Consider the following 22,713-nt stretch of genomic DNA (forward strand, 5'->3'; position numbering starts at 1 on the left):
TTTCAACGACATCTCCTTCAGAGCCCAACAAGACCACGCCCCACTTTTTGTGAATTCATGTGGGTGGAGGTTAGTCAAAAAAATGTTTTAGTGACGTCATTACTGCAGGAACTAGAGGGCTATGGTCCAAACAGGTAGTTTTTTGTAGGCAAATTCTGTCAAATAAAATATCTCGCTTGGCATTGAACTTTGAGCTTTAGAATTTTACAGATATTATTTATACTCCAACAACAACATTACACACTAACTAAAGTTTAAAACATGGGATCACGAAAAAGGGGACCTTTAAACGATCCAGTCGGTCACTTGAAGGTTCCTGAATGAAATTAATCTGTCCTTTTGAACGAATTAGATGATTCATGACTCACAGTAGTGACTTGACGCCACCTACTGGCGGTTTTAGTTTCATATTTAAAACACGAGATAGCGATTAATAAGTTGTCTACTGGTTACAATAAGTTGTCATATGGTCTATTGCTATCAGCACTTTTATGACAACTGCACAGACAAGCAATCAAAATCAGTCATGAAACCACAGATATGACACACATGGCTCCCTCAATCACTCCACACCGAACCTTTCCTTTAACTATTCATACCGTTTGCAATTTTCATACAATTTTTGGCACAAATTGCCCAGAGCCTCTCATCACTTCCCCCTACACTTCTTCCCCCCACCCACTCTCCTCTATCCAAATCATTCTTCCATTTCCATCTCAGCTCCCGGTCCTGTCTTGCAGCCGTGCCGCTCGCACCTCGCCCGTGTGGCACAGGCATCACACTTCATTAGAGCAGAGCCATCAAATGTGCCGCGCGGTCTCCCTCACGTCACTCGCCGTGTAGCTCCGCCACGTCGATCGTTCATTCACTGAACTACTCAGAGCTAATCTACATACGTTACACAGAAATATATGTTATATTACTTGTGTAGCGTGAAACTTACCCATAACTCGATAAATTGGTCAAACTGGGACACAAATCCTTCTGATTCACTCATTTGATCAGTTCTCAGCTTCGCTTAGTGCCAAACAACACCCCTTAGCTGTTATAAATTCACTGTAAACCACGGCTTCACAGGGCTTACTGCTTTTATAAAACAGTTATTCCATATACGTGGAAATGTTTCACAGAATAAAACAGAGCAATTAAATTGTGTATATGATATAAATAAAAACAGTATTCTTCCACTGAACAATGTAATGTTAGTTCCTCAGAAACAGTTGTGGTTCCTAAAAAGTTGTTGCCGAGCAACACAGAAGTAAACAAAGGTGTATGTTAATTTACCACTGCTTCTAACACGACTCAACCAATCAGAATCAAGGACCGGAACTATCCATTTTATAATAAAAAAAAATTAAATAAAATAAATAAATAAATAATTTCAAGCATCCTTACACAGTAATCACAAATGACTGGATTGGAAACCCCCCAAAAAATAGGTTTGGGAACAGCTCTTGCTCGTCTTTTGTTTGTAGTGAATTAATGATTCAAGAACTCACAAATGTCAATCATTATTGAATAACTGCATAAATGTTGTATTTATTAGAGACATTGTGTAAAAAAAAGTGTGCTCTTACACGTTTCCTTACGGAATGGGTTTCTGGTGGTAGGATGGAGAACAGTCAAGATGCCGCAGTTGACGTAGATTGTTAAGATGCTGTGTGTGTGCATTTGTCATCAGCTGTGGTCATACACGTTCAGTAAACAATTGTACAGTCTTCATCCTGAGTTTTGATTAAAAGTACAGTTTGTCACAGGCTGAGAAATGACATGGAATGAAAAGGAACTTCAACTGATGTGTGGATAAAAGCGGTGTAACATTAAAGTCAGAATGGAGAGTGGATGGAGTCCTAAGGATCTATGAAAACAGGTCGCTTACACCTCAGCCCTGTCCCAAATGTTGCTCTTGTGTATTTCCTTTGACTTAATTCTGCATGGATTGTTATGTAAAAGCTCACTGTGAGGTATAAAAACCCTTTTTAAGTTAAAATGATAAATGGGACAACCTGCAATCCTGTGGACTTGACGGACCACAGGCTCACATCGATCAATTGCACCAACTGGGACTGGGCCATAAAGTGGCTCTTAATCATTCACAGCACCTCCAGTTCAGAAATGCATAAATGTCAGTGAAGCTTGACAATAAAACAACTCCGTAACTTCTTTCTGAAGGTTTCCACATCCATCAAAACATTGGCCCTATGAGATCAACGTATATGATCAAAGATGATTTCATCCACCAGTCACAATATGTGAAAGTACAATAGGCTTTCACATGATCTCATTGGTTCATAGTGTGTTTGGGGGAATGTCCTCAATGAGTTATGAGTGGAGAGGTTAGAGAGCTCCTATCCTGTGATGTGGCACTTGTAGGGTCTGCAGGTTGGGGCAGGTGAAGTATGGCGCAGGCAAGAAACACGTGGCCACTCCATTCGAAGCAAATGGGAGCGTTGGCCCATAAAAAACCTCCTCTTTCCCCTTGGTGCTCACGTCTAGCACCTGCCAAACAGACAAATGATGGCATCTCAACACTAATTATCCAACATGTCATTCAAACATATGCACCATCCAAGTCAACTCACCTGAATGCAGGCAAGTGGTTCATTTGTCCAAATTGAATATCCACCAACCACATAGATTCTGTCATCATGGACGGACACTCCTGCCTCATTTTGGCCTATGAGGATAATGTAAAAAATATTACCATGGTCTATTAACCCTTTCAGGAACAGTGGAGACCTGAAAAGCCACTTTGTCTTTCATTTTGCTTGAAAGTATGATTTCTTTTTTTTTTATATATATATACTAATTTGTCTCCAGAATCTGTGTTTTTAAAAACTTCTTGCACACATTCCTATTAAATGTCAGTAGTTATTGAAGAATACAATTTTAAAAGGTAACATGCTGCACAATGAAAATGTATAAAAATATAAATTACACAGCTAGGCATCTACATGTTATACAATGTGCTACCATTAAATAAATAGTTTACCCAAAAAAATGAAATTCTTTGAAAAATGTAGCATTATATCACTTGCTCACAGATAGAAGAACCTATGCAGTGAATGGGTGTCATCAGAATGAGAGTCCAAACAGCTGATGAAAGCATCACAATAATCACATGACTCCAGTCCATCAATTAATGTCTTGTAAAGTTAAAACTGCAAGTTTGTAAGAAACAATTCCAACATTAAGACATTTTTAACTTTAAACTGTCACTTCTGGCAAAAATTCATAATAATGCTTTCTCCAGTGAAAGTCCATCCCCTATTGTTCTTTCACATCATAATCCCCTAACATATTTACTTAGTTGTTCAAATGGTTTAGAAAATTTTCACTTGCAAGCGATGCTTGATGATTGGAGAAAGCAATATAATGGATAAAGGACTAGTATTTTAGCCTGAAGCAATAGTTTGAAGTTAAAAACGCCTTTGCTTCACAAGACGTTTATTGATGGTTTAGTCATGTCGATTACGTTCAGATTATTGTAACAATCAGCTGTTTTCAGTCTTATTCTGACGGCACCTGTTCACTGTAGAGGATCCATTGGTGAGCAAGTGATGTAATACTATATTTCTCAGTAGCAGTAGGTACCAGTAGCAGTAATACAATTAGTGATTAAATATAATAATAAATAATAAAATAGTGATTCAAAACAATTACAATATATATAGAAATGCTACCTTTTAAAGAGAAAGGGAATAGTTGAATAATCATATCTATTACTCGGCTGGAATTTGTGTGTTTGTGTGTGTGTAGTGACCTGTGAGAAGACTGAAGGTGCACCGTGTCCACTGGTCCATGTCTATGTCATAAGAGTCAATGTGTCTAACCAGGATGCGGTCGTTGTTGTAGTCCAGATCATTCCCCCCCAGCACATACAGCTGCCTTTTTACTGCCGCCATCACATGGTACACCCTCCTCTGCAACATGGGACTGCGCGCTAACCATTGATTCTATGACAGAGAGGGAATATCAAAAGAAAAAAAAAGCATATAATTTAATTATTTAAAAAATAAATTCAAGATATACAATTAAACAGAATTTTTTAACTTATATATACACACTTTTTTTATTTATTTTTTATTTTGTCTGAGCAAATCATTATTTCTTTAGCATATTCCAGTGCATGGGTGTGTCCATTTACTTGTGAGAGGTGTGTGTAGATGCAGAGATTGCACGAGCAGTAGTGAGAGTGTGGATCTACACGTGTGTGTTTGGCGACCATCTGTTGAGGGTGGTGTGGGTAGGGGGTTGCTGTTCCTGGCAGGTGAATGCAAAGCCACTTTGAATACCAATGAGCCTCTGCCTCCTGTTCTTTCCTCCTCTTTTTTTCTTTATATCTCTCTCTTTGAAAAATACACAGTTGCATTGACCACAGATGTTCTACTATACTTATTCTTGTCTTTTTAAATGTAATATTAATAAATGGCAGTGGTGTAGAGGAGTGGTGTGTAAATGGTCCTTGTGTTGTTGTTTTTTGTTGTTGTTTTTTTAGCATTTGCACAATATGAATTAATATTTAACTTCTATTCAACGTTAAAAGCAGTTTGTATGTTAATGGCATATGAAACACCCCTGACTTTAATCAGGGTAGATGCCATATTTAATTTAATTTAAAGTCCTTTTAATAGATCATAATTATTTTAATTTGTGGTCAATAATTTATCTGACATAAAACTAAAAATACATCTTTCCAAAACAATTCTTGGTAACACAAAACTGTAATGAATAATGGTATTATACCAACAACCATTAGATTAATATTTTTGTATATTTATAGTAAGGCATTAAAATAAGTCACATTTAAAATCTTCAGATTTTACTACAGTAATGCAGTAACAGGCATATTTTGTGTATTGTATATTTTGAATAAGCATATATTAGGGTTGGGAATCAAAAATCTATTCCACTTTCAGAATGGTAACTTTATAATAAAAGAGAACAATTCAACTGTTTAAACCTTTGATGTGTGCGATCACAACAGTGTGATCATCTCTGTTCGTCCCTGTGCGATTATAACATTCAAATCTGCGTTTGCGCTGCCGCTGACCTAAACAGAACAGCTGTCATGTATATGTATGAAAAAGCTTCACAAACAGTCTTTTCAACCACACGGTATAATTATTTATGTGTAACAAAGTACTGGGATAAAAGTTTATAGTTAAAAAATAAACACTGATGTCTACCATAGCAATTAAAATAGAGTAAATCACCTTTTGAAAGTAAAGTAAATAAAGATTTATGCCAGTAGGTGGCTGTTAAAAATATTTATATTAGTAATATTTTTAATAGTATTTCATCATATGTATTTCATATTTTTCATTCAAAAATGGCAATTCATCCAAATAATAAAAGAAGTAAATCTTGAGTAAGTCGCTGAATCCTTCATTCATGAATTACAAGTGATTTTGTTTAGATGTCTGTTTTTTCTTCAGAATCGTAAGAGAACTACAACATCCATTAAAAGAAGTCTCCATTTATCCATAATCATGCAGCTCTATTTTGCACACAAACAGCTCTTAATCAAGTTCATTTCTTATGTAGCCTGTTGACTTTCATTCATGGTATTCAGCTGCATCTAAATGTTTTGCAAAAAGAGACCAAATAAATATGTGCCTGATATCTAATTGTTATTTTTTTTTTCTAATCTATTATTATTATTTTTTTTCCACATTGGAATCGAAACTGGGAATTGATAAGAATCTGAATCGGAAATCAAATAAAACGATACCCAACCCCAGTAAATATGTGTTTTGAAGTCACTTATGCTCACCAATTTTATATTTATTGGACCAAAAATACAGTAAAAAGAGAAATATTGTGCAACTTTATTACAATTTAAAGTTACTGTTTTCTATGCTAATATTTTAAAATGTAATTTATTCCTCTGGTGGCAAAGCTTAATTTTTAGCAGTCATTACTCCATTCTTCACTGTCACATGATTCATCAGAAATCATTCTAATATGATGATTTGGTTCCCAAGGAACGAGTTTCTTCTTATCATCAGTGAAAACAATCATACTGCTTAATATTTTTGTGGAAACCGTGATGCACTTCTTTTTAAGATTTTATGTTGAATAGAAAGTTCAAATGAACAGCATTTAAGAAATATAATTATTTTGGAATATTAGTGTATTAACTTACTTGCTGAATAAATTTATCTTATTTACACATAAAAAATTATACCCAGCTACATTAGTCTAATATAACCACATAAATACCAATATATTACCTGTCCTGGGTCATACACCATCAGTCGATTCTGGTACTGAGCTGTGTTAGTGACACCACCTGAAACAGAAGAAGCCATACGTTAAACCAATTCTAGTAATGCTTTTAAATGTTGGGCCTAGAACCTCAGTGAGGGTCTTATACACACACAGATGCCTGATAAATGCATGGGAGTGTGCTAAATGTTAAGTAATGTATTAGTACCTGAGACCCAGAGCAGCCCGTCCGCCACGCAACCTGCATGACAGGACAGCGAACGGTCAAACGGATGCACATAGGTCCACTTGTTTTTCTTGGGACAGTAGCGCTCCACACTAGGCAGAACCTGCCTCAGTTCATTCCTCCCACCAACGGCGTAGAGATACTGTCCCAGAGCTCCCAGCACAAAGTGTTCCCTGCAAGCCTTCATTGGTGCAATATCAGTCCAGCGGTTTACCCTTGGATCATACCGGCATGCAGTCCTCACCGCACACGTCCTTCCAGTGGCATGTTCCACCTCCCCACCAGCCACAAACAGGAAGTTGCCCATGACAGCCACACAGTGGTGACTTCGTCCAGCAGGCATGGGTGTCAACTCACTCCAGTTCGAACCCCCAGCAACGCGCAAGTGCTCCTGTGTGGCAGGGTTGAAGAATCGCAGCTCCCTTACACGACTGACCTCCCGTTTGCGCCCGCCGACAATATATAGCGTCAAGGACTGAAAACGTGGCGTGGTTCGTGCTGTCTGGCGTAGAGGTTGTGCAAATACAGAGCGGTGGTAGTCCAACGCCTCCTCCACCAGGGCGGCGACGGTGCTGCTGGAGTTGAGAAAAGGGTGGCTGTTGGCCACATGGTGCAGGGCAGAGACTTCCATCAGGCCGTAGCGCACGTGTTGCAGCAGTTCCTCCATGTACTGGTATCTGCAGTCATGCTCCAGCCAACACACCAGCAACTACAGTGGGGCAGAGTGGCTCATCAGTATTCACCACCGATTCAGGATCAGGAGATCATACTGCTCATATTACAGTCTGCAGCTCACGCCATCCACACAATACCGTCTGTCTATGCAGGGCCAATGCTTTGTATCATTGCATGCTAATGCTTAAGACATTGTGTCTCTATACAGTGATAAGACAGCTGCAGATAAGATGGGGGGTGGGATCTCTGAGCACGCACACACGCTCATGAGACGTGCGTGTGAAGCATACACACAAACACACTCCAGCGCAGCCAAGGGAGTTAGACAAAGAGGAGTTAATTGAACCTGAGAGCAATCTAGACTGTTTAGCTGCAGAGGCATGTGAGTATGGCGGAGATGGCTGGAGATAAGCGATGCCACTCTCGTAGAAACAAAGTGGCTTTTAACACAATCAGCTCTGAGACGGAGAACTTATTATAGCATTCCGAGATCATGGGCCACCATCTCTAGACACTCCGCAGCTGTCTCCTACACACAAATGGCGAATTTAAATGCTTGTAATATATTTTTACATTTACATTTATGCATTTAGCAGACGCTTTTATCCAAATCGACATACAGTGCATTCAGGCTATACATTTTTACCAGTATGTGTGTTCCCTGGGAATTGTGCTCACGACCTTTTTGTGCTGCTAACGCAAGAGCCATTATTCTTGGAGTATTACATCCTTTAAATATTTAATGGCACAACGGGAATTCCGATTTTTACTGTACTTACACACAATTATTTAAAATGCATTAACTGGTACTTCTAGAAAAAAAACATGGGAGTTTGTGGTACAGTGTGTTATTTCTGAGCCACTAACAGCACAAAATTGCAGAGATGATGATTGGCTCTTAAACAGGAAATCCTTCCCCAAACTCAGACCTCTGTCAGAAGCTCTAACAAACAGAGCCACTTTTGATCTCATTAAACTGCTTATGGCCTACTTATGCATATTTAATTTTAAGAAATGCTTCAAATAAAAGAATAAAAATTATATGTTTTTACTCATATTAAAATAAGCCATAATATCCAATGCCCATAAGACTATAACTATTTACATGTTATGGCTTATAAGCAATAAATTGCTGACATAAAATTCTATACAATACTGTCTAAACAAATTAGAAATATAAATGATTTTAAAGGCTATTTGTGAATTTAGGCATCATAACATTATAATTTGCAGTAAGAAAAACAGATGTATTGTTTTCAGATGTATTCATGTATTGTTATGGATAATAGACCATTAAATTCTTAATGTTTTTAAAGATTGATTAACTTGACGTGAGCAATTGAAGTGATAAATGCACAATTAAAGATCTAATATCAGCAAATATAAATATATATATTGAGTAAAGTATAAGATTGACACAATGGTATACAATTCTGATAAATTAAAAAATCTGTAATCTCGACGATAACCACTGGTACCATAGTGTGTATTCCTAAATAATTACAAGTTTAAGTGTGCGGAGGTTTCAGCAAAACCCTCCATTCCTGTTCGGCGTCATTAATCATGTAACGCTCTGTTTGAGGTTCTGTTTTGCTTTCTTCCGTTCTCTGCATTTTAGTTGTTGTTTTTTTCAACCCTCCTTCTTCCTTTTCACAGCCAACAGAAAAGAATAAGAAAGAGAATGAATGAGAGTGGAAAATGAGAGAGGGAGAGAGAGACAGAGAGAGAGAGAGAGTGAGGTGTGAGCGAGGCAGCGTCTGTTGACTGTGAAGGTCACACTGGATCAGAGAACTTCCTCAGGGCAGAAAATAAATGAACTCCCCCACCCACTCCCGCACGGATAAAGAAAGACAGAGAGTGAGTGCGAGAGAAGAAAAAAAGAACAAAAAAAAACAACAAAGAGGAAGAAAATATGATTTCCAGAGCGTGAGATTCAGAGAACTCTGCATGATGATGATTGACATCAAGCCAAACTATATCGAGGGTAGTAATGGCGGGTGCACGTTCGGACCAGCGGACGGCAGCACCAGCCCCCGTGCCCATCACGCTTCCATCTGATGCCCAAATTAACCTTCTCTGCAGAGTGAAGGAGGCCCAAAGCAGCCTAATCAGGGCCTGATTATGGCAGCAGCAACTGGTTAAAGGGTCAGGGTAATTGTGCCATCAGAGGGCTGATTGTTTTCAATCAGTAGGGCGGCCAGAGTGACAGCTGGGGGATTGAGGTGCTGATGGAGCCGCGGTGGGCCTAATCAGAGAGAGGCTGGGTGGGGGGTGTGGTGGGGATGCCTGATTGGTGCAAATGAATAGTCACACCACAGCCCCCACCTAGACTACAGCCTCCGCCTGTGTGTACATACACACACACACACACACACACACATTGTCTGCACACCTTTTTTTCTCAAACTTACACCATAAATTAAACAGGTGGAGTTTGTGTACACGGCCTTGCGCATTCAGACACTTTGTGTTTGGCGGCCAGTATAGAGAATGTCACAGGGTCCTAAAATCTGAGACGCTCTTTTCTCATTCAATATTCAAAACATTTTTCATTATTAAAATTACACATTATTATATAGTATTAAATTATAATATATTACAAATTATAGTGAAAACTTGATCTAAAAATGTTACTTTAATGGACCCTTTTCAAATTTCCAGGGTCCTCAGAAGCGGAAGTCATCATAGTTGGCTGAACTTCTACAGCGGTGAACGGAAAGTACAACAAATATAACTGAATATAAGTAGTGTTCTTTAATTTAAAGCCAAGGTAATAAAACATAAAGATTTAAAAAAATATGATATTAATAAAATATGATTTAAAAATGATCATATTAAAAAAAATCTATATTTACGATGTTAATGACTGTGGAAATGCATCATATGGTGGTGTGGAGTACACTTCTGAACTCCACACCACCAATCTAACCTGCACCTGCCTTTAACTGCACCGGTCACAGTACTTTACATACATGTATTTGCACTACTCATATTTTGCACAGACTGCACATTGTTAAAGCTATTACACTATAAACTGTCTAAAGTTGTTACTGTAAGCACAGTAAACTATTTTTATAAAAATATCATTGCACTACTGTAATTTTGCATAGAATACATTGTTTAATAATACTTTTGCACACTCATCAAACTGTATTTATTACCACTGTCCTCACGTTGCTGCTGTTCATAATGTGTATATAATCCTACATTGCTCTGTTCATAATGTACATACAACCCCTACATTAGATTCCTATTTATATTTTGTATAAATATTTTGTATAAATACTTTTGTATAAAATTGCTCAATACTTTATATAGCAACTCCACTGTACATTCTGTAAATCATAGTTTTACACTTTTATGTATATAAAACACTGTATTCTTGCACTTCTGGTTAAATGCTAACTGCATTTCATTAGCTCTGTACTTGTACTCTGCATAATGACAATAAAGTTGAATCTAATCTAAACTAACAACTGTCTGTGAATAAGGTAGATTACAAAATGGACTGTCCATTGTTTTGGTTTAATGACAGCAGCCTTGAGAGCTCCACGAGTTTGTGTAAAACCTGATGATCACATTGTTTACATGATTCAAGATGTTCCAAAGAGCCTCTTGAGCTTTAGCAGAGAGGTTCACATTAGTGATCTACATATGATGTAAAACTTAAATATTTTTATAACTGTTTTGAAGAGTTTAAGTCTGTGAATCTGCGGCCCACACACCTGCCATATCTCCTCCTCACTAAGGGAGGTGAGGCGGTCACTTTTTAGCACTTCCCTGAGGAGCCGGTAAGGTAGAAGCAGAACTTCCTCTTGTCTGTTCCTCTGCAGCTCAGAGAGGTGATCCACCAGAAAGCCCACCACTGCTTCCTCTAGAGCCGGCAAGTGAAAGAGGTCTGCCAGCTTGTATAGGTCCAGGTAGTTAAAACTGTTCAGCTCCTGCAGGCACAGATATAAATACAGACAGATTCACAGTCAGAGGGGGTCAGAGGTTTTATTCATGCTAAAGTCTATGAACACAGACTAGTTGAGTATTACAGTATAAAATATCTTACAAAGATATCACCATGAATGTACACATACAGTTGTTTAATATTGTAATACAGTATATATTACAGTTATAATAAATGTTTATTAGAAGCTCGACAGAGCTGAATCTCATCAAAGTCCCCAATATCCAAAAATGTAGCCTGGAAAATTAGAAGTAAAAGAAAGAACAACGGAGAGATAAATCCTCTAAGGATGTTCCACAGACGCATGATGACGAAGACACAGAGACTGACTGCCATCTACTGGATAAAATTATTAACAAGCACATTTTAAATGCAGTGAAGGCTGGAGATCTGAATTCTGCAGAATCAGCTCAAAATCATTAAAGAATACTGACTAAGATTTTTCACACAAAAGCTTCAGGAGAATCACATATTCTTATGATATATACTCTAATGATAACTCTATGGTTATCTGTGTCTTTTTTAAGCTTGGAAGCTCCAAATAAACATTCATTGTAATCAAATGGAAAAGTGCATAAGGGTGATAACATAAGAGTGAATTCATTTTTTTCATAACCATTCCTTTAATAAATAAACAGGAAGCAGGAACACAGTAGCACTTTTATAGAAACAAAATTTGACACAAACAATGATGGTGTAAAAAAAAAATCTGATTACACAGTGAAGTTGTATGTAGTACCTGCTGAGCTGGAGATTTTAATTACTCATAAACACACCTGAATGAGATAGTGGGAACAGAGGCTGAGCAGTTCCAGCAGCTGAAGGTGGCTTCCAGCAGACAGGACATCTTGTATCACTCCTGGCTCCAGCATGATCTACAAACAAAGGACTGAAGTAAGACTATCCTAAGAAACCACAATCTTGCAATCAGGGGTCTTGTTCAGGTCAAGGACCCCTTGATGAAGAGAAACACAGAACAGTGACGCTGAGTTAAATATTGTCTAAAAGTAAGTGTTGCATTTTAAGTCATCTCTATAGTAATGTGTATAGCAGACTACTTTATTAAATGTCTTAACATACTTCATGATCCTTAGTAATGTACAGAGTGCATTATATGGTTTTGTAACATTTAAATTAAATTAAATTAAATGTATGCATTTGGCAGACGCTTTTATCCAAAGTGATGTTCATTGGATTCAGGCTAACAATTTTCTACTATCATGTGTTCCCTGGGATTCGAACCCCCAACCTTGCTAGCGCAATGCTCTACCAGTTGAGCTACAGGAACAAATTTCCAGTAAACTACCATAATATGCTGTGTGTGAACACAGCACAGGATTACCGTATGAGCATGTACAAGCTCAGAACTAACTGATGTAAGACTTCTACTTTAGGCAACTTAAAAAGCCAGGGCAGACCTACATGGTGGCATTTTCACAAATGGACAAGCACTTATTAAAACTGGTCACATGCTTGTTGCAATCTTTATTTATTCAATCAAATGTTACTGACCTCATAAATATGCATCAAAGAACATAAGCTCACAGTTTACAAATGTATAGTAAGATATATATAATAATATAACATTCACACATATAATAACCAGAATTAGATGTTTATAAGCCCATTTGTGAAGCTCTAGAATAAATTTGATTATTCACAATTATTTCACTTATCTGCTCCTATTTGTAGAGTGTATTCATTATAGGGTCTTTCCAGAACCTAAAGACCTGTCTTTCCTTGAGGCACAGTCAATTTTAGTTTGTTTTGCATATTCAGGTTCTATGTAGCTGTGTGGGCTATGCTGAATTTACCTGGCCTGTGTAGGCGAAGTCCAGTGCGTGCTTCAGTCCCACGCTACTCACACCCTGGAGAGTTACCTCATCTGCCTCACTCTCCACCATGCAAAGACTGAACATGGCCTGAAGACAGACACACAAAAAATTATGAGCAGGATGCACCACAGAACTAGAGTAATATAGCATCTTGTAAATAGACTTTAACCCTTTAACTGCCTGCTCAACCAAATGGTTGATTTGTCACTTTATCGTAAACGTAGAAAAGCTAAGCTAATGTTTTCAGATAATCCTTTCTGCTGTCAGAATGTACTATTTGCTGAGAAATATAACTTTCTGCTCATTCATTATAGTTCATATTTTATGATTTCCATAGTATGTGTATGAATTCCGGTACTTTTGCCATAAAGTGACATATCAACCATTTGGTAGAGGCCGATATTTAAAAAATTATGGGACGTGTTGAAAAAAAATACATTGAGTGTGGTAACTAATGACATAAGGAGATAAGAAATGCAAACAAAAAAATTTTCAAATGCTTTTTTCTTGGTGGGGCAGTTAAAGGGTTAAAATAAAACGTCAATAAACTCTTCATTCAAGCCTAAAGAGTCTTGTACTGGAAATGAAAGCGAGTCCATGACCATCAATCAGTGCGGTCTTTAGTTTAGCACTCACAAAATAAAGAGAGCAAGAGGCCAGCGCTGTCCCGCTGTGTTCTCTGGCAGGAGTACACTAATCAAAAGCATTGATTGCTGTCACACAGCGAGTGTAGGATGGCCATTGATCAGAGCACATGGAGAAGAGGAAGTCAAAGGACATTGGATCATCATTACATCTGCCAAACACCACTGATCAAACCTAATGCTTCTAATGATGACGATCCAGTGTTAAAAAAAGCCTTAGTATCAGTGTTTAGTCCTTTAAAAGAATCAATAGACATCTAATTCAGGTCTTGGCTCAGTCTGAAGCCTAAATGTGCTGAAAATAGATTGCAAATGTTTATAATCTCATCTTTCTCACCTCACCTTCAGAAACTTTTTTCCCAGAAGTAATAACATATTTGAAGTGCCTGGTACAAGTTTACTGGGTTTTTCTATTATCTATTTTATAAGCAGCACTTTTTTAATGCCTGACCTCACATTCAGACTTTCAAAAGCACTCATTAGAGCTAAGAGTTGTTGGTTTGTTGACGGTAATTAGAGAGCTCCTTACTGGGACACCACAGCCCATAAGCAAGACTTACAGGATTTTTTTGGAAGGGGTTTGTGGTACTAAGGATGACCAGTCCTAAATCACACGTCTGGCTGGCTGACTTCAGAGCTTCGACAAGCAGAGCAGCTGGTCAGATAACAGCTTTGTGAGCTAATTAGTTTACAACGCATGCCTTTTGAACCATATGACAATACAGATTTATTCAGTGCCTCACATGAGTGTTTCTGGCATTGCTGCACTGTGAATCTTTAGTACCACGCTAGTAATGGGCGATATAAACGATATGAGATATAAACGATACAAAATTGGCCTACGATAGAGATTTTAATTCTATTGCACTATCGCGATAATGCATGTTGATGACGCAACCTACCCGCGAAATTTAGAGCCACGAGCTGCAGCCGGCTGCAACGAATCATCATATTCATCGTCATCTTTAATAAACATGGCTGAAAACGTCAGCGAAACAGAGGAGCTCGTGAAAAAGGCCGATGCAACATCTATTATTTGGACTTGGTTTGGATTTAAGCCGTCCGACGAGCAGCAGAAAAATATACTCTGTAGAGTGTGTGGGGCAAAAGTTCCAGCTAAGAGCGGTAACACGACTAATCTGTTCTACCATCTCAAAACTAAACATGTCGTTGAATACCAGCATTGCCAGGCAATGCAGCCAACCGCAAAGTCCAGTACGAAGAACGCAGGACAGAAAAAAACAGGAACTGATCCAAACCTCAATCCAACAGTCATTTTCAAAAGGTACTCCATATATTAGAAAGAGCCCGCGATGGATTGAAATTACCAGGGCCATAACTGTTTACTTGTGTAAGGACATGGTCCCTTTTCAAACGGTAGAGAGACGCGGCTTTAAAGCCATGATCAGAGCTATTGATCCACGATATGAGGTGCCAAGCCGCAAATACTTCACAGAAACCGAGATGCCAAAATTGTATGCCGAGCTCCGCGAAAATGTTGAAAAAGAGCTGTGTGACTTGAAATACTTTGCTACTACAAAGGACCTATGGTCGAGCCGTACCATGGAGCCTTTCCTCAGTCTGACCATTCACTATATAACGGATGATTGGAATCTTGGCAGCCGGTGTTTGCAGACGTCGTACTTCCCCGCTGAACATACGGCCGAGGAGATAGCACAAGGACTCAAGGAAGCGCTTGAGTCATGGGGTTTTAAAGAAGAAAGCCAAGTTTGCATTACTACTGATAACGGAACGAACGTGGTCAAGGCAGCCCAAATTATATATATATATATATATATATATATATATATATATATATATATATATATATATATATATATATATATATATATATATAAATTATTTTTTTTATTTTTTTTTAATTTATATATTTATTATGCACAATTTTTTTTTACCTACCGATGGCGAGGTGCAGCCTGTGTCCAAAGCATTGCAGCCTGGTCCAATCATTCAGAGACGCTGCCTTGACCACGTTCGTTCCGTTATCAGTAGTAATGCAAACTTGGCTTTCTTCTTTAAAACCCCATGACTCAAGCGCTTCCTTGAGTCCTTGTGCTATCTCCTCGGCCGTATGTTCAGCGGGGAAGTACGACGTCTGCAAACACCGGCTGCCAAGATTCCAATCATCCGTTATATAGTGAATGGTCAGACTGAGGAAAGGCTCCATGGTACGGCTCGACCATAGGTCCGTTGTAGTAGCAAAGTATTTCGACTTCTCTCAGAACTATGAGTGAGGTGAGTGTTTTGTTTTGTTATTTTAAATCTGATAAACCAGAGTTGCTTAAAAGTTAATTAGAATAAAATAAAATAATAAATATCTATAGTATTACGCTCAATATGAATATGTTCTTTGTTGAGGCCAAAAAAATGGTTAATAACTGAAATCCTTTGAGCTATGTAGGTTGCATTGAAGAGTAACGTTACATTGCTTTAAGACACCTCAAAAATTTCTTCAGTAAAGATGAGAAATATAAAAGAGTTATGTTTTTCATCTTTACTGAAGAGAAATTAGAGCTGGCTTGACAGCTAAGCCATCCCTTTATATATTTTGCAATGCATTTTACAGCGCTTTTTTTACTCAATTAAAAATATAAATCTTTAAGATTCCCGTTTTATTATGAAAATGCTTTACATTCATTTTGTGTGTCCTTATTCTGTGTAACCTGTTCTGAAATGGTTCCATTATAATTTATATATCGCAATATATATCGTTATCGCAAGAGGCTGCAATGTATATCGCAATATGGATTTTAGGCCATATCGCCCATCCCTATACCACGCATTTCAGATGAGCTGAAAATGCATGTTTTATGTTTATACAGTGCACCACAAAAACAACAGCGAGGACAAAACAGACAAAAACAACACCATCTTTCTGTGCTTCAGATAACACATCTCTCCTTAACAAGCCCTAAAACCGTACGTATAATTCATGCACAAACAATGCAGGACCACTTGTATGCCAAAGTGAAATACTTGTGATTTATTAATTAGTTTATAAAATAAGATTAATTTTCTAATGCAAATCATTTTGGTATTCACAGTAGAGCATCAGACACATGCTCACGCAAGCCTGCCTATTTGAGTCTTTTCAACCATTTCACTAAATAGAAATCGGGAAAAATACAAACCTTTCAGGCATACTACATCAAAGGGTAGCTGTCAAACTGAGCCAACAACTTGCTTTGATTTGTGTACACAGTAACTATATCGACTGAAGCTTTGGATGAGTCCATGTTTTACATAAGCCACGACCGCTAACAAAGGCAGGTGTCCTCATCAGAAACCAAGGGCTAAAATCAAAAACAGAAGGATAAAATCTTATCATTCCAGCCCAACAGAGGTGGAGAGCTTCTCAGGAGACATATAGAGATAAATATACCTGCCCTATTTAATTCTGGTCTTTGAACTGTGAAGATAATCTTTCTCTCTGTTGCAGAGCTGGATGCGTTTCCTCTTTGTAATCTTCTGAACAAACCAAAATCAAATCTCTCTGATACAGTTTCAAGGCCGCTGCCGACTTTTCATTTCCTGTCTTGCCTTCCATGTGAACTGTACATATTTGAATCAGGATTGCACTGCTATAAAGTAAAGTGCTGTCATCACATTGTTCCAAACTCGCATGACTTCTGTGAAGCACAAAACAAGATGTTTAACAGCATATTTATGCTGCTGTTTTCCAAGTATTGAAATGGAATTATGCTTTACAGCTCCCATAATTTCACAGTGATTTCAAACCTGGCACAAAACATTTTGATACATATTTGAATGTATATGTACACATTATTTTTAGTGTTTAACGACTAAGAAGTACACATTACATTTCTGTCATTTTCTCCTACAAAGCTTTGGATGGTTTCAGAAGATTTGTAATTTTGCACTCAACTCGAATGGCTACTTCAGTGGTACGTTTATGGTGCCTTTTTGGAACTCAGCAGCACTTGTCCCCATTCACTTTCATTGTATGGAAAAAGAAAGTGTGAACTGAATCTCCCTTTCTGTTCCAAAAATATGGATATTCATGGAAGCCCTTTCCTGCCACATAAGAAAAACGTCAAACTTTGGTAACTCAGAATTCTGAAATACAAAGTCATAATTATGACATCACAAGTTGGAATTAAGAGATATAAAGTCATAATTATGACATAAGTTATACTTTGAAGTCATGATTATGACTCCTTATCAAATAACTTCAATTTTTCATCATAATGTTTTTGTATGTCCTAAACTATGACTTTATATCTTATAATCTCTTTTTGTTTCTTTATTTATGTTGTAATAATTTGTCATCATTGAAACTTTTTATGTTATAATCATGGCTTAGTATGTCATAATTTTAACATTTGTATATTATTATTATGACTTTTTATGTCATAATTATGATTTGAAAAACACAATGTCTTTCCTATGTAGCAGAAATGGGCTCCCATAAGTGTAGCTTTATACAGAGCATAGAAGCCTAAAGAAACTTGAGTGGTAAACACTCTCATTGATCATGTTTCACCTCCAGAATGTAAAATCTCACCCGGAAGTAATCACTGCAGGCTGCCAGAACTGCCTTGTGAGCATGGAACTTCTGGTCCCCGGCGACCAGGGTGACATCGCAGAGCAGTCCGTCTTTGCGCTGCTGATTAAGGGCAGAGAGGACAGAGTCCTGGTGGGATTTGGACTGACACAGCCTCTGTCCTGTCAGCATGTCCTGAGAGCTGAAACACAAAACAATGCTGCAAGACAAGCCTATGCTTGAAAATTGTGAACATCTAAAATTGTGAACATCTCATCATGGAATCCTGTGCCCAGAAACAATAAAGTGTGCATGTGTGCATATGTGTCTTTCTGCCTGCTGCTTAACACTAGGTCTATCAATACATCTATTCAGTAAGTGAGATGTCATTGATTTTCACTGCTCCTGTGGCCCTGAACAGCTCTTTTCAGCTCAACAAATTCAGATTTAGCTCTCATTCTCTGTCTGTACACCGGGAAGAAAATACAAAATAAATAGAAAAAGAATGCAGAAATACTATAGTGAAACTTATTAATTGGTTAACTAACCTTACCATATGGTTATATATATTTTTGTATGCTTTGCAATTCTACATACATACAGCCTGCGGTAGTGTATGTATGTTTACAAAATACAAAACAAGTTATTTTACTGTAAAGATACTGTACATTTACTGTACTGAAAGATAAATACAAATAAAATAAATATAATTTCAAGCCTAAATTGTTATACATTTATAAACAAAATGTATATTTATAACCAGGGGTGCACTTATGTGGAGCACATGTGTGCATCTGTAACAAAATAAAAAATGCGCTGGGTAAATATGTTCAGACCATTCTTTTGCATACTAACATGGTTGACAGCTGTGAATGCACAATCACCATTTTTGATCAGCTAACTGTTATAATTTATAAGATTTCCATTCTGAACTGAAAGCATTAGCAGCTTGCAGCACTAATTTCTTCCTGATGTTCGTTTTCAAATAAACAACTCCTGTTTCAAATTCTCGAGTGTGTTTTTAGAGTCGTTGGGTGACAGAGTTGTTGTCAGCTCGTGTAGTGTGATCCCCTTTACGTGGTGTCACGTAGTGTGAACACCACAATGACTTCAAGACAGACAACAATTTATGTAGTCTGAACAACACAGCGATCTGCCGATGGTTTAAGTCATGTAGTATGATATAGGCTTTACTTGCTGGCAACCCTTACAAAAGCTTGCTAATTTTAGCTTTGAAAATGTTGAAAATGCTTATAAAAATTTTTTTTAAATGTAATTATTAGCGATGATTTTTTTTATGTACTATAAAGTATTATTTTTATTTAATAAAAATTAAATAAAACATTATTAAAACATTAAACATAATTTTAAAATATAATAGCATTATCACACTTTTTTTGTTTGTTTATTAATTTTATTAACAAAACAAAGTGCAATAATACTATTATTCCTGTTATCATTTTTTTTTATAGTTCTATTTAATGGCTCACACTATGTGCAGTATGAGCACCATACCACATCTGCAGATGCTCTCATGAGAACCAGATCAAATAATTTATGTGTAATCCTGTTTATAACAGGTTTAAGAAGGCAATATATACACTTTTACAATAAAATTATATTTTTATGATTAAAAAATAAAAACCTCTTTTTGAATTAATATGCATATGGGCATTACCAACATTTGATAATATTTTTGGTTAGTTATTCACATTGGAGAGCTAAATGCTATATTGTACATGATTTAATGAATGCTAACTGCATTATTGTAGCGTGACGTAGCATTATTTGCACAGATGGCCTATGAGGGTGACACTGTGATCAATGTTATTATTGTTATTATGGACAACAGTTGCTGGGCTGGGAGGAGGGGTAGTAATGAAAACATCATGTTGCTCTAAGAATTTTACAGTAAGAAAAACAATACTAGTTAATATTCATGTTTGATAATTTTAATCTTATAAATGTAGAGGATAGAATATAGCCACCAAAATGCCTCATCAATGTCAGTTACAATGTCACTGTTTTCTAAGTATTTTTTGCAGAAAACTTTATAAAACATGTTTTAAAGTATTAGTTAACATGCAGTAGTATCGCCTTCTGGGAGATAAACGCTTCAGATGACCTCAGATATCCTCCAGAGCTCTTTAAATAATTCTGATCATGTCACAAGACCTCGCATCAAATCCAACGGCACCTACATCAAATTGAATCTCACCAAAGAGCTGAGGACACGGTCACCTTTCAAGGTAGACTGAGGTGTCCAGAACGTACCTGGGAGGAGGCTCAGAGGGCATGCTCCTGGAGGAGAGAGGAGGAGGAGGAGGAGGAAGGACTGCTTCCTGCTGATATTACAAAACACCAGACAGGCCTGACTGAGCATGTGCAGCACTCTATAGTGAAAGAACAGAAACAGCAAAGACTGAGAGTGAATAGGCACATAGCCTACATATCTGAGCACTCCAGCCTCTCATAGACTGAATATTTCTGAATATCTCGATGGAGTTACTGAGATGAAGAGCTTTTAAAGATTGAAAAAAGATTGAGCTTTTTTTCTAAAATTTTCTCAATTGAGAAACATATGAAGTATCCTACATGCTATAGCCTACACTTTATATTAAAATGTAACTCACAAAATTCTAATATTGTAATACAAAAGAAATCATTAGACATTTTTTAAATTGTATTTAGACATTATGGTAGCACTTGTTGCTCTAGCTTTATGCTGATTTTAACATTAATAGTAATAATAATAACATTTGTAAAAAAAAAAAATGAATTAAAAAAATGAAATTAACATGAAACAAAATTACAAATAAATAAATAAAATATGTCTGTTTCATCAGACAGGACAACTTCAAATTACAACATAGAGAATATAAAAATTGAGAATAATGAAACTTGCACTCAAGCTAATAATTAAAACAATAATGCATATTAATTTATTTAGAATTTTGGGGATGAAATGTGCATAACGGTCATAAGAATATGGTACAAGGTGAACAAAAATCTTAAAGGTCCTATCAACATTCATTATTTTCTATGAAAGGCAAACGTAATCAGGGAGTGAAAATATGACCCAGACATAGTTTTGGGAGATTCACACATGCGGTAATGCTCAAGCACAACACAATAGAAGAAACAGAATAAAACCCAACTCACCCTATGGATGCACAACGTGTTTGGATACAAAACAGCTACAAGGCAAAGTTCATTCTGATCCAAAGTCAGTCTGTGGGGCTCCTCTCATACTGCCTCATGTGATGGTCAAATGGTTTCAAGGCAGAGAGTAGGCGATTTGATGCAGAACTCATTGGAGCCTAATAGCCCATGGTGTCTGAGGGATCCCAGCAGATATTGATCTGATTACAAAATGACCTTCAGTCAGCAGACTGTAGTCCACGGACGATGGAGGAGAAAAGAAAAGAGAAGAGGAAAGACATAAGAACCACAATGTCCATTAAACAGTATGACATTTGTTTTTTCTCAGTAGCTTTGGTGTGTCACTCAAATGGTCCCATCTATCATCTTCAGCCTGTCACTGACCTACTTAACCAGAATACACTCTTAATCCATCAAAGGAGACAATGACAGTTTAAGTCAGATAACGACGCGTTAAAGTCAAAGCGGAGGTTATATATTACAATATATATATATATATATATATATATATATATATATTAATAACCTGTATGCGGATGTTTTTTTGTCCATTATTATTATTATTATCATCATTATTTTGACAAGTTAATTACGTCACGAACACAAAGCACCTCTGTCACTAAAGGCAGATTAGAGTGATTGGTCGTTAAGTCCTTTCAAAATCACTTTTAAACCTCAACTGTCAAAGGTCTCCTAGCAACAGGGCAGAAACGAGAATATTTGAGCAACAAGAAATGTAATCCTCACTGAAGACCCGCCCAACTGCAACCTTATGACAATCAGCTGTGAAATCTTTCAGTAACGTTACATCCATTCAGCATCCATCCGTAATCACTGTCTAAACGCTTCTATATGTCAGAGAATATTCAACGTAAATATACAAACATATGATACACCGGGCTAAAAAGCGCACGCACGCAGTGTACCTTCGTGTCCAGAGTCCCCTTCTCTCGATTTTATCCGATGTCGGGTCATTTGGTAACTTTGACTGACCCAAACGAAATATCTGCATCGACCTCAGGAGAAAAAGGTCTAGAGACTGGGGGCGTAACTCGTAACGTATGCCCGATGCAGCTGAGCTACGGTAAACGCTAGAGTCTTATCAGTCCCCGCCTCTCGCGGTCACATGCGCGTGGGATCATGTGTGTCCACAGGCGCTGAATATGAAGAGCAAACCAGCAAAAACATTTTCTTATTGGTTTTAAGTTACGTATATTTTGGTATCTGATATGTTGTTTTATAACATAATTAGTGAATAAACAGACAGTCTGTAATATAGCCTAATACAAAATATTTTTATTTATTTATAAACTTGGCAAGTCCCATTAAGTTTTAAGATGATATTACTTTGACTTTTAAAATGAATAAAAATTAAAATATTTATATCATTGAAGTTTGCTGAGGCCCTCTAGTGGTCCCGGCCCCTCAATGAGAACCACTGCTTTAGATTGTGGTTGAAA

General features: G+C 37.2%; 1 protein-coding gene and 1 long non-coding RNA gene across 3 annotated transcripts; one reads left to right on the forward strand and one right to left on the reverse strand.

Moving 5' to 3' along the window:
- Positions 1-1,519: 1,519 nt before the first annotated feature.
- Positions 1,520-22,350, reverse strand: klhl32 (kelch-like family member 32). 2 transcript variants are annotated; one of them, XM_052618276.1, is made up of 12 exons: positions 22,180-22,350; positions 21,254-21,483; positions 20,366-20,484; positions 18,113-18,293; positions 12,902-13,009; positions 11,864-11,962; positions 10,858-11,073; positions 6,440-7,166; positions 6,237-6,295; positions 3,764-3,956; positions 2,583-2,677; positions 1,520-2,499 (listed from the first exon to the last, which is right to left on the reverse strand). In XM_052618276.1, the coding sequence occupies exons 3-12, from the start codon at positions 20,386-20,388 to the stop codon at positions 2,338-2,340; spliced, it is 1,863 nt and encodes a 620-aa protein (XP_052474236.1). In that variant the 5' UTR covers positions 20,389-20,484; positions 21,254-21,483; positions 22,180-22,350; the 3' UTR covers positions 1,520-2,337. The 2 variants fall into 2 exon arrangements, with proteins under 2 accessions (XP_052474236.1, XP_052474237.1); XM_052618277.1 differs by lacking the exons at positions 18,113-18,293; positions 20,366-20,484; positions 21,254-21,483; positions 22,180-22,350 and adding an exon at positions 16,719-17,437.
- On the forward strand, positions 11,952-18,255 carry LOC128030557 (uncharacterized). The gene is made up of 3 exons (XR_008187927.1): positions 11,952-12,094; positions 16,410-16,506; positions 18,098-18,255. It is a non-coding gene; the product is annotated as an uncharacterized LOC128030557 (long non-coding RNA).
- Positions 22,351-22,713: the final 363 nt, after the last annotated feature.

This window comes from Carassius gibelio, chromosome A16 (assembly GCF_023724105.1).
Source record: "Carassius gibelio isolate Cgi1373 ecotype wild population from Czech Republic chromosome A16, carGib1.2-hapl.c, whole genome shotgun sequence".
In the NCBI taxonomy this organism is placed as follows: Eukaryota; Metazoa; Chordata; class Actinopteri; order Cypriniformes; family Cyprinidae; genus Carassius; species Carassius gibelio.